This window comes from Nuphar pumila, chromosome 9 (assembly GCF_984573655.1).
Source record: "Nuphar pumila chromosome 9, dmNupPumi1.hap1.1, whole genome shotgun sequence".
Classification (NCBI taxonomy): Eukaryota; Viridiplantae; Streptophyta; class Magnoliopsida; order Nymphaeales; family Nymphaeaceae; genus Nuphar; species Nuphar pumila.
Genome location: NC_143257.1, coordinates 127,612,287 through 127,630,072, shown reverse-complemented (window position 1 = coordinate 127,630,072; position 17,786 = coordinate 127,612,287). Strand labels below are relative to the sequence as shown.

The window sequence follows — 17,786 nt, the reverse complement described above, 5'->3', positions numbered from 1 at the left end:
GCTAGCACAAACATGCATGCTACAAAAACTTTGGTTAGTTATAGAACGAAAGCCATTTGTCAAACATGTGAAGAAATGGTAATTATACACATAGCAACAAGAACAATATACAATTATTTTGGCTGAATAGGGATGATTTGATTGTCCATAGATGCCCGTAGGTTTGTAATGCTGTGTAGACTTTATGGTTGAATTTATGATTTAATTTATTATGATCCTCACCATTTTGAAGTTCATGTAATTTCTCCTCTTCTATTCTAAGAGCTCATTTCATTCATTGCATAAATGAATATCTATTCAAGTTATTTTGGAAGAATAAAAACTTATTCCAGAAATTCTTGGTATAGTGTTACTCTCTTTTCCTCATTCATTCCCTATTTTATTCTACCTTTAACCTAGAAGCTCGAAACTATGTGCTTGATGGGCGCCACAGTCAAAGTTTTTAATATCAATATAATTTAGTGAGAAATTCTTACATGAGAAAATATAGCGCCGTTCACTTTCATAATTATTTTTCTTTGACATAATTAAATTCACTTTCATCATTATTGAGATATAATACTTTCTTTAAGCAAAATAAATATATTATCTTCACATATTGTCCAAAATTTGGGATTTTTGCTAAGCATCAAGTACAATATGGACGCCACAATATACAAATGCTTGAACCACTTTATCACCACATAGAAAACTTTTTGTTTTTATAAAAGTTAAATTATATTATTGATTGTTATATATCTAGACTGCCATAGGAACAGCAAAAACAATTATATATCTAAGAACATGCAACAAAAGTAGTCATAGCTTATGTGGTTCTTTGTTTTTCAGTGGGCTCACTTTCCTCATATTCAATTTGGATTAGCTCTGGAAGGCAACAAGCAAGCTAAGTTTGACGATACTTTTTTAGGTGGAGGAGCACCAATGCGTTAAACATTTCAATGAGCATTGCATTATATAGGTATAATGTAGTACTTCGTTTTGGCATGTTTGAACCAAGTTTTCAAGATCCCTAAGACAATTAACTCCTGCAGTCATCTTCCTGTTGTTCTCTTCTTAATTCATTGCACTGTGATCGTGGATTCCTAAATTTGTAATAAATGCGGTTGTTTTAGCATCATTGTATCAAGCGGTTTTTTTTATAATTTATATAGTGGCCATGGGTGCAGGACAAGGAAGCAGATGAGGTCATGCTGAACATGAGCGTACGTTTTTGCTCATCATGCCGACATCGTGGCCATCCGATTTGCATTTTAAAAAGCTAAAAAGTCAACAAAATCACGTGGCATTCATCTAAAATGCAAACAGACGGCCACGATGTTGGCATGAGCAAAAACGCTCATGTTCAGCATGACCTGATCTGCTTCCGCATTACAAGCCAAAATAAAAGGTTCAGCTACCTCTTTCAGAATCAAGATTGGATTTGATGAAGCTTAGATATTTTCCCCATTAATTCGTTCGCGAGTGAAAACAGTTGCTTTATCACATAAACTTGGAATTATTACTCCAAGTAGACATATTGCTCTAAACTTTAACCGTCTGCAATAAACTGATCCATGGACATGTAAACATGCATGCAGTTGCTGGAATCATATGCTTCTATAAGTATGCTTCAGTCATTATAATCTATATCAATGGAATAGCTTGTTCTAAAGAAAGATTCTCTGTTAGGTTTTTTCTTTTGCACCATGCATCGAGTGATTTCATTAATTTCTGTAGATTTCATGGCTCTATGCAGTATAAACTTGATATTGCAAATAATAATGCATGTGAGACTTAATTAACCAAACAATGCTTGAGAACAAGATATTTCAAGAGAGAGAGAGAGAGAGAGAGAGAGAGAGAGAGAGAGAGAACAAATCAACAATACCTAAACATAGATATATATATAAGGATGGAAGAAATGCAAATATTTTGTATTTTAATGCAAAAATATGACTATACACTGCTCATTGCACACTATATTATATATATCATACTTTTGTGTATGTGCATATATGCATGCACAAATACACATGCACATACTGTTTATTATAGCGTACCAGGGTGGCAGACCAAGTCCAGATGCTGACGATTGACACACTTGAATCCTGGAAAATCCTATTAAGAGTCAGTACACAAAGATTTAATTAGGGTTGTTTCCTCAGTCTTCTCTCTGCTTCTTTGATAGACTTCACGGTAACTTCATCAATATTACTTACCAAATAAAAGGCCTGATAGGGAAAAGTAACTAATTCTCCGGAAAGGATCAGTTGAAACCCCCTACTTGTTTATGAGAGACCAACATATTTCCCTTAACAAGTTTTTATTTCTATCAAAAAGATGGAAAATGGGAATGGCACTTCCAAACCTGAGCAGCATGACGCCTAACTGATTTCTGGAATGGGGCCAAGACATGAGGTGGCACGTATTTCCACCCTAGCTGGGGTTCTGGGTTTCATGTGCATATCTCTTTCACTGGCTTTTTGGACATGATTTGATTCCGAAAACCAAATCAACAACATATTTGGCGTTTCATCATACGTGCCACTAATTGTTTTGATGTTTTGCAATTATATGGCCTCTTAAGTGCACAACAAACTTGAAAATCTGTTGTTAAGATACCTTTTCAGACAACAAGACAAATCAATGTTTCACATTGCATAGGCCTAATGCTCCACAAATTAAGAAGAGATTTAACAACTAGATCCTGATATTTGAGGCGTGCTGGATAAGAAACGACCATGTTAACCATATCTTCTTTTTTTGAAAGAAAGGTATTTCATTAATTTACTAGGTAAGAGGGATCGGATGAGAAGCATTCACCCAGAACCCTGTTGCGTATCAGCGGCGTGTAACAGAAAAACGAAGACAAAACAAAGAGGGTCAGGGTAGAGCATATTGGCGAGCTTTCTTTCTAAAAAAAAAAAAAGGCAGATTGGCGAGCTGGGTTGAATCCAATCGGATGACACCCCGACCAGTTCAACTGCGAGTCAGGCCATCTGAGCCACAATCGTTCCTTAAACAGGGCTAAGACGTCCTGTGTAAGCGACTGAGGGCATCTGGAGGACCTCCATGAAAATTCGGTGGTTGCGTTCTAGCCAAATGCTTTTCCACATGAGCAGCAACCAGCAGCGACAGGCAAACAACCAATGCAGACCTAATCATTTAACTTTCTCTGCCACTAAAGACATCCGTAGGGGGGGGGGGGCTCAGATCCCATCCAAAATTCATCCCTGTCCAGACCAGATTAAAAACCTGCTGTGTATACGAACATGTCCAAAACCGGTGCTTCGCTGTCTCCTCGGCTGTCTTACAAAGGGTGCACTGGCTGGGCAATTGGAAGCCTCGCTTCTTGAGGTTGTCGTCTGTCAGAATGCGATCCAACAAAATTAGCCGTGTGGTAAACGAAGTTCTAGCAGGAAGGCCATGGACCCAGAGCGCCTTATTCAGAAGCCAATCAGCAGATGGCTCTGAAATGTACTGATATCTGTCTGCAACAGCAAGATCCTAGTTTTTGGACGCCCTCCAACACAGCTGATCCATGTCATTATTAAGGGATACCGAAGTTAGCATATGCATGAGTTGTAACCACTCTTGCAGCAAAGCAGGTTATATGTCCCCCCCCCCCTCCCCGAACAGGGCAGTTAGCTACATCTCATGATCGGGGGTCCCAAAGAGCACCACGTATGTAAGCATGTGCGTCTCGTATCCCCATGTTTGTCAGCATTAATTAGCGTTGGAGTTTGATAAGATTGCAAAGACTTAAGTACCCTCTCCTCCATTGGTGCAAAAAAAAATGACGGTTCTTGAAAAGGAGTGGTTGTAAAGACTTAAGTGCCCCGAAGATGATTATTTAAGACTCAGTCTCTTCACTGCAGGATTATCCGAGAAAGAAATCTCCCCTGGAGGAGGCCATGAACATCAACTCTCTCACTCTCTCTCTCCCTTCTATTTCTGCTTCTGTGCACATCCATTAGAAGATCATACATTGCTTCATCAAGCACCGACTGACCTATACATTAACTCTTGTGAAGCCTGATTCAGAGTTTTTACCCTTACAGGAGGAGGGTTTGGGGGCTCCTCCCAGCGTGGGTATCATCATTCAACTAAATGAGTTGTAGATCCTGATTCAGAGTTTTTAGCCTTACAAAAGAGGGGTAAAACCTCATCTTACTCTCTCTCCCTTCTCTCTCTACTTCTGTGCACATCTAACAAACGATCCAACATTTCTCCATCAAACACCGACTGACCTGCACACTAACTGTAGCATTGTTCAACTTGATGAGTTGTGGAACCTGATTTAGAGTTTTTGCCCTTACAGGAGGGGGGTTTGGGGGCTCCTCCCAGCGTGGGTAGCATCATTCAACTTGAAGAGTTGTGGAGTCTGATTCAAAGTTTTTATCCATTCATATTTTAAGGCATTAGATCTAATTTTTGAACATCCATGCATGTGCAGTTTGCTTTCATCATATTCAGTTGCTTTCTAGATTATACTTTGAATTCTTGTGCATTTTAGATCTATCGATTTGTATGAAACCAGAGCTCATTTTAACTTGAATTTTTTACTGCAACTTCATGCACATGTCTTCATGCTCTCCACCAAAAATCAGATCATTCTGAGTTTGTTTGTCCCACTTTAAAAATCGAGATTCAAAACCTGTTATTTTGCACCGTCAGGATTTTAGCAGAATCAGGACAAACTTGCGGAAGTGATTTCTCCCTAACCAGAGATGATTTTTCTGATCCGTAAAAAGGGTTGTTTTCTAAATTGAATCTAGTTTTTTCATACCAAATTTCAGCGATTTCTATGGTGTTTTCGTACCAGTTTCGGGTCAAAAACCATAACCCTGTCACCCTGTATCATTTTAACGGCTCAGATTTTGATCCATTTTGTTTGAATTTATTTTCCTAATGGAAGATCATTTTTCAATTCTGTAAAACGGGTTCTCTTCGTTCATGTGTCTAGTTTATCTTTGTAAATTTTCAAAAATTTTCATGGTCAATTACTATTTTATTTTTATTAAATACCATAACCTTGTATCCATTTTGTAAGAGTCATATCTCCCCAACGGAAGATCATTTTTCAAATCCGTAAAAAGGGTTTTCTTCCTCTATGTGTCTAGTTTATATATGGAAAGTTTTATAACTTTTTATGCTCATTTGATATTTCAAACCTATTAAAAACCGAGACATGTTATAAAATGTTATAAAACTTAAAAAGTTTGAAACTTTCTCTATGTGTCTCAATTTTTAACAGGTTTAAAATATCAAATGAGCATAAAAAGTTATAAAACTTTCCAGATATAAACTAGACACATAGAAAAAGAAAACCCTTTTTACGGATTTGGAAAATGATCTTCCGTTGGGGAGATATGACTCTTACAAAATGAAATAAAAACCTATGTCACTCAAATAAGACAGACTGATAGGGGTCTGATTTTAGATCCAAATGGTGTATCAAATGACCATAGAAATTGCTGAAAATTTACAGGAATAAACTAGACTTTATAACGAAGACACCACTTTTTACGGATTTGAAATTCAATCTTTGGTTAGGGAGATATGACCCTGCCAAGTTGGTCCTGATTCGGCTAGCGATTTGTATCACAAATCACTGTAGTGTTTAGCGAGAAACACAACAAATCGCTAAACACTACAGTGATTTGTGATACAAATCGCTATCCGAATCAGGACCAACTTGTCAGGGTCATATCTCCCTAACCAGAGATCGGATTTCAAATCCGTAAAAAGTGGTGTCTTCGTTATGAAGTCTAGTTTATTCTTGTAAATTTTCAGCGATTTCTATGGTCACTTGATACCCCATTTGGATCTAAAACCAGACCCCTATCAGTTTGCCTTATTTGAGTGACATAGATTTTTCTTTCATTTTGTAAGAGTCATATCTCCTCAACGGAAGATCATTTTTCAAATCCGTAAAAAGGGTTTTCTTCCTTTATGTGTCTAGTTTATATTTGGAAAGTTTTATAACTTTTTATGCTCATTTGATATTTCGAACCTGTTAAAAACCAAGACATGTTATAAAATGTTATAAAACTTAAAAAGTTTGAAACTTCCTCTATGTGTCTCGATTTTTAACAGGTTTGAAATATCAAATGAGCATAAAAAGTTATAAAACTTTCCAGATATAAACTAAACACATAGATGAAGAAAACCCTTTTTACGGATTTGGAAAATGATCTTCCGTTGGGGAGATATGACTCTTACAAAAATGAAATAAAAACCTATGTCACTCAAATAAGACAGACTGATAGGGGTCTGGTTTTAGATCCAAATGGAGTATCAAATGACTATAGAAAGCGCTGAAAATTTACAGGAATAAACTAGACTTCATAACGAAGACACCACTTTTTACGGATTTGAAATCCGATCTCTGGTTAGGGAGATATGACCCTAACAAGTTGGTCATGATTCGGATAGCGATTTGTATCACAAATCGCTGTAGTGTTTAGCGATTTGTAGAGTTTCTCGCTAAACACTACAGCGATTTGTGATACAAATCGGTATCCGAATCAGGACCAACTTGTCAGGGTCATATCTCCCTAACCAGAGATCGGATTTCAAATCCGTAAAAAGTGGTGTCTTCGTTATGAAGTCTAGTTTAGTCCTGTAAATTTTCAGCGATTTCTATGGTCATTTGATACCCCATTTGGATCTAAAACCAGACCCCTATCAGTTTGCCTTATTTGAGTGACATAGGTTTTTATTTCATTTTGTAAGAGTCATATCTCCCCAATGGAAGATCATTTTTCAAATCCGTAAAAAGGGTTTTCTTCCTTTATGTGTCTAGTTTATATCTGGAAAGTTTTATAACTTTTTATGCTCATTTGATATTTCAAACCTGTTAAAAATCGAGACACATAAAGGAAGTTTCAAACTTTTTAAGTTTTATTACATTTTATCACATGTCTCAGTTTTTAACAGGTTCGAAATATCAAATGAGCATAAAAAGTTATAAAACTTTCCAGATATAAACTAGACACATAAATGAAGAAAACCCTTTTTACGGATTTGAAAAATGATCTTCCGTTGGAGAGATATGAATCTTACAAAATGAAATAAAAACCTATGTCACTCAAATAAGGCAGACTGATAGGGGTCTGGTTTTAGATCCAAATGAGGTATCAAATGACCATAGAAATCGCTGAAAATTTACAGGAATAAACTAGACTTCATAACGAAGACACCACTTTTTACGGATTTGAAATTCGATCTCTGGTTAGGGAGATATAACTCTGACAAGTTGATCGTGATTCGGATAGTGATTTGTAGTGTTTAGCGAGAAACACTACAAATCGCTAAATACTACAGCGATTTATGATACAAATCGCTATCCGAATCATGACCAACTTGTTAGGGTCATATCTCCCTAACCAGAGATCGGATTTCAAATCCGTAAAAAGTGGTGTCTTTGTTATAAAGTCTAGTTTATTCATGTAAATTTTCAGCGATTTCTATAGTAATTTGATACCCCATTTGGATCTAAAACCAGACCTCTATCAGTCTGTCTTATTTGAGTGACATAGGTTTTTATTTCATTTTGTAAGAGTCATATCTCTCCAACGGAAGATCATTTTCCAAATCCGTAAAAAGGGTTTTTTTCCTCTATGTGTTTAGTTTATATCTGAAAAGTTTTATAACTTTTTATGCTCATTTGATATTTCAAACCTGTTAAAAATCGAGACACATAGAGGAAGTTTCAAACTTTTTAAGTTTTATAACATGTCTCAGTTTTTAACAGGTTCGAAATATCAAATGAGCATAAAAAGTTATAAAACTTTCCAGATATAAACTAGACACATAAAGAAAGAAAACCCTTTTTACGGATTTAAAAAATGATCTTCCGTTGGGGAGTTATGACTCTTACAAAATGAAATAAAAACCTATGTCACTTAAATAAGGCAAACTGATAGGGGTCTGGTTTTAGATCCAAATGGGGGTATCAAATGACCATAGAAATCGCTGAAAATTTATAGGAATAAACTAGACTTCATAACGAAGGCACCACTTTTTACGGATTTGAAATCCGATCTTTGGTTAGGGAGATATGACCCTGACAAGTTGGTCCTGATTCGGATAGCGATTTGTATCACAAATCGCTGTAGTGTTTAGCGAGAAACATTACAAATCGCTATAGCAAGGTCAAACAACACTATAAATCGTTGTGGGTCTCGTTAGAGACCCGAAAATACTATAAATCATAGTTAAAAGACCGAAAAACACTACAAATCATTGTAGGGCTTGTTGGAGACCCCAAATCACTATAAATCATAGTTAAAAGATCGAACAACACTATAAATCATTGTGAGGCTCGTTGGAGACCCAAAAATACTACAAATCATAGTAGAGACTCATTAGAAACTCAAAAAAATCATAACAATAATTTGCTGAACAATATTGCCAATCAAATAACGATTTGTTGAAGAAGTGCTACAACAGTCATGATATGGGGGCCAAAATCAGAACATTTATAAAATCTGGATATAAGGTTCTGGTATTTAATCAAAATAAAATAGTAATTGACCATGAACAAATCTAAAAATTTACGAGAATGAACTAGACACATAAACAAAGAGAACCTGTTTTACAGAATTGAAAAATGTTTTTCCATTAGAAAAATAAAATTCAAACAAAATGGATCAAAATCTCAGCCGTTAAAATGACACAGGGTGACAGGGGTATGGTTTTTGACCCAAAACTGGTACAAAAACACCATAGAAATCGCTAATATTTGGTATGAGCAAACTAGATTCAATTTAAAAAACAACCCTTTTTACGGATCGGAAAGATCATCTCTGGTTAGGGAAAAATCACTTCAGCAAGTTGGTCCTGATTCTGCTAAAATCCTGACGGTGCAAAATAACAGGTTTTGAATCTCGATTTTTAAAGTGGGTCAAACAAACTCAGAATGATCTGTATTTTGGTGGAGAGCATGAAGACATATGCATAAAGTTGCAGTAAAAAGTTAAAATTAAAATGAGCTCTGGTTACATACAAATCGATAGATCTAAAATGCACAAGAATTCAAAGTATAATCTAGAAAGCAACTGAACATGATAAAAGCAAACTGCACATGCGTGGATGTTCAAACATGAGATCTAATGCCTTAAAATATGAATGGGCAAAAACTTTGAATCAGACTCCACAACTCTTCAAGTTGAATGATGCTACCCACGTTGGGAGGAGCCCCAGACCCCTCTCCTATAAGGGTAAAAACTCTGAATCAGGATCTACAACTCATTTAGTTGAATGATGCTACCCACGCTGGGATGAACCCCCAGACCCCCCTCCTGTAAGGGCAAAAACTCTAAATCAGACATATAAGTAGAGAGAGAAGGGAGAGAGAGTGAGAGGGTTGGTGTTCATGGTCTTCTCCAGGAGGAACCCTTTACCTCCCTTGATTTCTTCTCTAGAGAGAGAGAGGGTTTTACAGTGTTTTATGAAGAAGGAAGAAGAAGAAGATGACGATGGAGCAATGTAGGATCGTCTGTTGGATGTGCACAGAAGTAGAGAGAGAAGAGAGAGAGAGTGAGAGGGTTGTTGTTCATGGCCTTCTCCAGGAAGAACTCTTTGTTTCCCTTGATTTCTTCTCTAGAGAGAGAGAGGGTTTTACAGTGTTTTACGGAGAAAGAAGAAGAAGACATGTTTGTCCTTTTTTTGAACAGAAAAAGAAGACTTTGAAGAGTCAACATCATCCTCGACTTTCTGGATGGACATGTTTGTCCTTTTTTTGAACTGTTTGTTTTTTCTTCTTTGAATGAAGGGCATTTTTGTCATTTTCTCAAACCATCACTTTATGAGAAGAATAGCAAGAAAGGGTACTTAAGTCTTTGCAACAACACCAGAGTCCGATGCAAAGTTATGTCAACATACACGGAAATACGAGCCCCATGTGCTTGTATACGTGGTGCTCATTCAAAGCCCTGAACACAGACGTGGGATTCAGTGAATCATCGGGGGCGAACATACACAACCCTCTCCTCTTGCAGGGCCTGGTTTGATGGATTGTGACGCAGAATGACGTCCCATCCATCGTTAGGGGACCAACAACTTGCCATGGAGCAGCCCTTATGTCGAGTTGCATTGTATAGTGAAGGAAGATATCCATCAGCGGGAGATCGTGCGCCCATGGGTCCTTCCAAAAGCTGGTCTGTCTGCCGTTGCCAACCTTTACCGAGGAACCATCTACAACAAGCTCCACCAGCTTACACCACCCCTTCCAAACGCCTACCCTTTCTCTTCCACTTGTAGTTGGTGGTCCACATCCACGGCCAACCCTCCAAACCATACTTTGCTGTTAAAAGTGATAGGGTCAGCATGTCGTGATGGGCATCACCCACAGCAACAGAATGCGACATTTGTTATTGCTGCCACCTCATCTGTTGCGCACTTTTGATCCTCCTTTATCGCCAACCGCTTTGGCGATACTGTCCCCCGACATTTGCTCGTTCGGCCATCTGGCCCTCCTTGGAATCCGCTACATTTGGATTCCCTCATCCCTGTCCTGTTGTACCTATCGTTGTTGGCTGCTTTGCTTTTATATTCTGCCATACGCAGTGCTGTAACCGATTTACTCGAATAATGAAGAATGTGTTTGCTTGTTCTCCATTGGACGTAGGCTATCACCGAACCACGTAAAACACCGCCTCTATCATTTTCATTCTTTATGCTTCTCTCTTTTAACATGATATCAGAGCCAGCTCAGACGAACCAATGATCTCTCTCGTGGGCACCCTTCATCCGATCAATGGCAGACAGAAAGGACGGCTCAAGCTGCATCGGTTCTCCAGTGCACATCGCATCAAGGATGGTAGTGCACCTCAAAACTACTACTGTTCCGTTGAATGGAACAAACTATCTAACGTGGTCCAATCCAAACTGAAGCTTCGTCAATGGTAAGATCATCCCTTCGAACCCTGAGGACACAACCTATGATGAGTGGGAATTGGCGAACCACCTCGTCATGCCATGGTTGTTGAACTCCATGGATCTTAATATTATCCAAGGTTTCTTGTTTCTCGACACTGCAAAGAAAATTTTAGACTCTCTGAAAGACGTCTATGATGAACAGAATAATCTCGCTCGTGTCTACCAACTCCAACAAGATATAGCCCATGCGATTAAGGTCGACAAATCATTTCACTCATACCTTAGTTCCATACGAGCCATGTGGGACAAAATGAACCTTTATCGGCCCATCCCGAATGACATAGACGTCATCAAGAGATGCGTTAAGGAAGATAAGGTCTTCAAGATTCTCGCCGACCTCGGACAAGACTATGACAACTTGAGGAGTCAAATCCTCATGTCCAAGGAATTGTCTCAATTTAATGAAGTCTGTTCAGTCATCCAACGCGAAGAAACACACCGAAAAGTCATAAAGGCCGAACCGAAGGCTAGCATCGAGACCCACAAAATTTACTTTTTCTGGACAAAGCACCACCAAGTCTCCCCCCCCCCCCCCCCGAACACGGAAGAAGCGAACACCCGCGAGGTAGAGCGAGACCTCACTGAAGCCATTGAAAAAAACTTGGACACCTTAAAGATAAGTATTTGGGCCTCCATGGGTGCCCTGACCAACATGAGAAGCAAGACTCTGAAAATCGGATCCACCAGGGATGATCTTGTGCAACTCTTGGACCAAATCAATCGATCCAACCTGGAAGCAATTCTTGGAGAATAACAAAAGGAAACCTCAGGTAATATATCCGCACTTAATACCAAACGTGTTAAATCCAGGTGAGTAATCGACACTGGCACCATCGACCACATGACAAGTCAACTTGGTCGGCTGACCTATATCCGATCAACCGATAAAGGCCCTGTTAGCATAGCTAACGGATCTCAAGTCTTAGTTCAGAGTATTGGTGATGTCTCCCTTCTTAGCGGCACAGGTCCCTACATTCCTTTTCTTTGCTTTAGTCTCAAGTCTGTTAGCAAAATAACCGAAAGCCATAATTGTGTTGCAATATTTTCCTCTAAGAATATAATTTTTTAGGATCTAAACGAAGAAAGTGATTGATAGAGAATAGGCTGTGAATGGGCTCTATCTCCTCGATATAGAAAGTCATGCACATATCGCCCACAAGAATAAGGGCATGGATAGAAAGTGGCATTCCAGACTGGGACATCCCTCTGACCAGATCCTCAAAAGAATATTTTTTGACATCCCTTCATCCCAAGTCTCTTGTGATGCTTGTCAATATTCGAAACAAACTAGAATTCTTTTCTCATTGTCAAAAACTAAAAGTGTTAAAAAAAAATTTCCTTATTCACTCCGACGTGTAGGGACCAGCTCCCATCGTGCCATATTCTGGTTTTAAATATTTTATAACCTTCATCGATGATCTTGTTTATGTTCTATGAGAAAAAAAAAGTGAGAAAATGTGAAAAAATGAGACAGAGAAAGAGGGTGATGGTGGTGGGTGGTGGTGAGATGGATGGTGAGATGGTGGGTGGGTGGTGGTGGTGATGAGGGTGGTGGAGAGCAAGGTTGTTAAATGCGATGAGGCGAAGCGAGGCGTTGAGCCTGCGCTTCGCCTCTGAGGCGTACGCCTCAGGTACTGAGGCGTACGCCTCTCACAACTGGTATGGAAGTGAAGCGGTGGGAGGGGAGGCAGGGAGCGGCGGAGGAGCAGTTGGCCGGCACGTGACGGTGGATCCACCGGCACTTGGGGTTAGCACAACAGACGAATCGGGCGGAGGAGGAAGACTTGGGGATGAAGGAGGGGGTTATGGAGGTTGATGAGGGTCTATTTGCGCATCACAGCACACCTCAGTACCTTGAGCGTGCGCCTCGCCTCTGAGGCGTACGCCGCCTCTCACAACACTGGTGGAGAGTGTAAATAAATTTTCTGTTGGTAAGAGACATTCTTTCACTCCATAGAGGAATGTTTTTATCCAAAAAGTGTACTTTTTAGAAAAACTCTATCAGCGAAAAAGTCTCTCTAGTTTGGAAGGGTCGAAAAATCCGTATGAATTCTCTATTTTTTATCACTTTTCCTACATGTTTGAAAGTGAAAAAATTTCATAGGAAGAGAAATTTTTGCTCATGAGAAGTTTTGATATGATGATTTTTCTAAAAACTAAAAATTTTAAGTTGTTTGTGTGGATGAGAAAAACTCTCCCGCGGTGGTGGATCCCCTCAAGAAGTCGCTCCTGCCTCTTGACCGCAATGACCCGACTGACATGCCGAGAGGTTACCTGGCAGTGTACGCCGGGTGGGAGCTCCGATGGTTAAGTGATCTAGATGTCATTCCTACGGGTGGTGAAGTTTCATGCGTTGTTGTTGCGGGTGGAGTTCGGGTACGAGCACAAGGGCGACCTGATGCTCCCCTATGAGGTGGAGGAGTTCAAGGATATGGTGGCGTTCATCGCCAAAAGGGAGAGGGAGCAGAGCTAGACACTAAGAAGGCCGGATTCGGTGGCGGCCTCAGTAGGTGCTCATCCCTTGTCTGCCTCCTCATCGCTGCCCCTTTCTCCCAATAGCGCAAGACCTTTCCTTGTTGTCCACGTCAACAGTATGGCAAATGAGGGGTTTGGGACGACAAAGAGGGAGAGGAGGAGGAGGTCAGAGGAATGAGGACATATGAGGTGACCCAACAAGTGTAGAGAGACTGGGCGACAGAGAAGAGGAGGAACGCAGAGTTGAAGGAGTCCCCGGTGGTGGAGGTGCAGAGGATGAGGAGGAACTGGTCAGGGGTAGTGGTTATGGTGGGTGGTGGTGAGTGGACCTTACCATTTTTTCTTGGTAGAAAACATTCCTCCAGCTGGAGGAATGTTTCCTATAAAACAAATGTACTTTTTAGAAAAAACTCTCTCTTGTTTGAAAGGTACAAATTTCCCATCTCGTGACACTTTTCCTACATCTTTCTCACTTCCAAATTGCCCTAAGTTTACTGTATTCACCTATCAGTGTATGGATTTCTCTTTTAATAAATTTTTTCTCTCATTAAAAAATGTCAAAATACTAAAATTAAAATAGCGACCGCTAAGAAATAGGTTCCGCACACCTGACTAGGTGGGTCGGCTTAAGTCATTCAAATTAAAGGGTGTCCCGAGTTCGATATCCTGTGTGGGCGTTCCAAGCAGCAGGTTCCCTGGTGGAGAAAAAGGGGTCGCTGAGAGGTTTTAACTACTTGGGGGTGGGTCATACGGGATTGTGCCGATCCCTCCCGAGCCCCAGCACTTGAACCAGGGTTTCCCCTCGATGAATAAAATAAGAAGAAGATGCCACGATATTTTGATGAAACGCCACTAAGAACATGAATAAAGATGATATGATTAACATCTGTTTTTTTACGCAACGCTTGATATAGATTAATATAAAAAAAACAATCATTATACTAAAAATAGAAGTGAACATCAGATTAGTGTTTGGTGACATGGAGTCACCATAGCAAGCAACCGATGCTAAGATTTGAAAAGGAAAATTTGAACAACATATTGCATGGACAATGTGTAGTTGACATTCAGTGCCGAATAATATATATCCAAGAAGAGTATATATAGTCCAAACCTGTAACTTGGATAACGCGCAGTCAAGACGCGCCTCTGAGCCTCCATACCAGGGATATCATGTCCAGCGACTGCATAGACTTGTTGGGAGCGTCAACAAGTGTTGATATGAACCTTATAAGCACAGCCTTGACATAAGTGAAATGAAGCTTATTGCTCTATGGCCGTTTCCTTATGTAAGCACAAGCTCGTTGGGCAAAAGATTTTGAGCAGCAGGCGCCGGGCCTTGAGAATGCTGGTCTGAAATCAATGCACCATTCATTGATCCCTGGGCCAGGAGTCCCTAATTTAATATGAGAAATAACTCTCTTCATCCTACAATTTATTATCGCTGCCACTTGTTTCCGATAAATAAAAAAGCATTGGCGCGCCCCACAATGCTCGATCGGCCTTTTCCTTTGTTTTTTGTTTCCTTGTGATTACCATTAATTTTCTATCACTTGTTACTTGACCATCAGGTTATTGTTCCAGCGTCCTTTCCTCTTTTGACCTCCTCCGGTGGTTCCATTCAAACGAACATGGCTGTAATTAGAGAGAGAGAGAGAGAAAATCGGTAAACGTAGCCTGATTGAAGCTACGTGCCCTTGCAGTCTTGTCAACTTCATGCACGTGAACATCAATGTGAAACTCGAGTGATTGATTCAGTATCCTCCACAGCGGACGGATCACATCGCTCGATAATATTGTATCATTGACTGCAAGCAATGTCATTTACTTTTACTTTTTCTGAAAGAAGTAAATCTTTTTACTTGAAACGAATCAACGAATCTTTGTTGATTTTCGAAAAGAGAACTTTTCAAGGAGCGACCTTCTTTCTGCTTATAATTATGAAAAAGGACCTTTCTTTTCGATGTGACTTATCATTACCATCAAGGGCCTCAGCCACTTGAGCTTTTATTGAATGTTCTAAATTAACGGAAATGCCCTTGGGATGGGAATGTGCCCTGCCGGTATTCCTTTCAGAGCACCTCTGGATGCCGTTGATCTCAAGATGAACGGCATTCAAAACTTGTACAAAAGGGATGTCCATCACTTGGATGGGCCCCACTCTTTTTTCAATGTCGTTCGGATGGACGGCTCACATGGAGCTTGTTCACTGTCTTCATGGGTGGCATGATCCTCTCTCAATACCCTTCACTTGTTCGTTTTCTGCCTTGTCCCCATCAAGTGTTTAAAAGGCAATTATGTTTATTTCCAATAAAAGGTCAAATATAAAAAAAATATCCAAAACTTTAAAAGCTTCCCATTCCCATCCTCTTTTGTGGGCAGGTTAACTCAATGCTCCTCTTTGGCGCTAGTTGGGGAACATTAAGTTTGGATTTGGTATTTAGGAAAGTCTGGTACTTGACACAAAATATCCGATAAATTAACATGAAATCATTCAAGATGAGATATGCCAGAAATCATCTTACAAGTAGCATGTAATGCGCGATGGTTATTTGTCATCTTTCTTCAAGACCGGGGAAGCCAGATGTGTTCTTTTACTTCTTTAATAAAAAAAGATAATGATGAAAATGGGAGAAGAAGCCAGATGGTAGCAAAAAGGCTGACTATCTTGTAATCAACAAGGGGAGGAGGGGGCTACTTGTTTTGTAGGAGCAGTTAGGGCACGACACCTTGTGTTGGGACGTTTGTAAGTTCAAAACCCAATGGTATGAGTTGTATAACTGGTGGGGGTCTGCTTAACCCCAGCTTTCTTTGTAGAAAAAAAAAAAAAGAGAGGAGGGAAGCCCCAGTGGTTCGTAGATGCCAATAATAATGGAAGGGAAAGCATGGAAGACTTAAAATGGTGAGAGCAGATTTTTGGCAAAAGAAGAGAGAGAGAGAGATCTGAGAGAAAGGGGTCTTTGGTGACGAAGAGATAGATATTCAGGGAGGGGCTCACCACGTGTCCAAGCCTTGAGATTTGGGAGACGTGGGGATAATGGGGGGTCATTGTTTCCCCAATTTACCTTTTCAAATAAATAAAAAATGTTAAAGCATAACCAAATACCTCAAAATCATGTTCCTTACAAAACAATATATGTACACCAATACCCACTGAGTCACAAACACAAAAAACCAAAACTTTCTCCCCGATTAACATCATATATTTACGTCTGTTGTTCTTACAATTCACAAGAGAGAAAGATGGGGTAGGTTCAAATCATCAGAAAGCCTCATTGATGGACTCGAGCACAGGCACAAACTCGCCGAAGCACATTTTTTCTGCCGGAACCGGGGAAAGGTCTTATCACTGCCGGTGAGCGCAGAGCTGGCCCTCATGGCTGTTAATGTTGAACCAGTTGCAACGTCAGAATTGATGCAATCACATATGGCAAGTTTATCGTTAGTCAAAGGGGATTTCAAAAGGATAAGATCGACAGCTGCTGAGATGGAGAGCTCATTTGGAAAGGACAAGGAAGAAGAAGATAAGTTTGTTAAAGGAATTATGAGAGTCAGAAAATTTCTATCTTCTTGTAAAACCGATTCTCATACAATGTAGCCCAATTGAAATTTTGTTTACATCAGATCTCTTGTAATAATATAAATATAAAGAAAACCTCCTTTCTTAGTAGATAGTATGAGAAGAAGAATCGTGGATGAAGGCATCTTACCAAAAATACTATGTCCATTGTTCCAGGTCTCTTATTGTGTGTGAGCGTGAGATTGTACGGTGGGTGTTTTCAACAATCTAGAGTCAAATCTATCCCTTACAACGTCAAGGTCAGAGAGGGAGAGGCAGTAGGAAGTACATGTGACCTGGCCAGAGCACCTCCCTTTTGTCGGGTCCATACTAAATATATGTATATGTATTTATACAGGATCTGTAAAATATGGCACATTGCTAAATGAAATATTTTATCAGATTTTTTTTGTGTTATTAAAAAATCTAACCATATAAATGTGTTCAAAGCGATAGATTTATTAGAAATAGACACTTGGATCATGCATTTTGGATGAAAAAAATGGTATTTAGAGCCTAAAAATTTTATCAAAATTGTGAGTCGTTAATTTTTGAAACCATATAAAACCCTATCCATGCACAGAAATCAAATTCTTCAAAGAACTGATTCCGATAAAAAAAGCATCTTGAATGGTCAAAATTTTGAAAAAACAAGAAATCCAATAAAATATTTCATTTAGCACGGACTCTCTCTCTCTCTCTCTCTCTCTCTCTCTCTCTCTCTCTCTCTATATATATATATATATATATATATATATATATATATATATATATATATATATATATATATATATATATATAAGCAGTAGAGCATTCACGGAAAAAT

General features: G+C 39.3%; 1 protein-coding gene across 4 annotated transcripts in view; it reads left to right on the top strand.

Moving 5' to 3' along the window:
• The window catches only part of LOC149829402 (axial regulator YABBY 5-like), a 16,899-nt gene extending 15,782 nt beyond the window's left edge, over positions 1-1,117 (top strand). For all 4 annotated transcript variants that reach the window (XM_090018099.1, XM_090018100.1, XM_090018101.1 and 1 more), the window contains one exon: positions 829-1,117. In XM_090018099.1, the coding sequence (XP_089874225.1) occupies positions 829-930 (102 nt within the window). In that variant the 3' untranslated portion in view covers positions 931-1,117. The remainder of the gene's footprint in view (positions 1-828) is intronic.
• Positions 1,118-17,786: the final 16,669 nt, after the last annotated feature.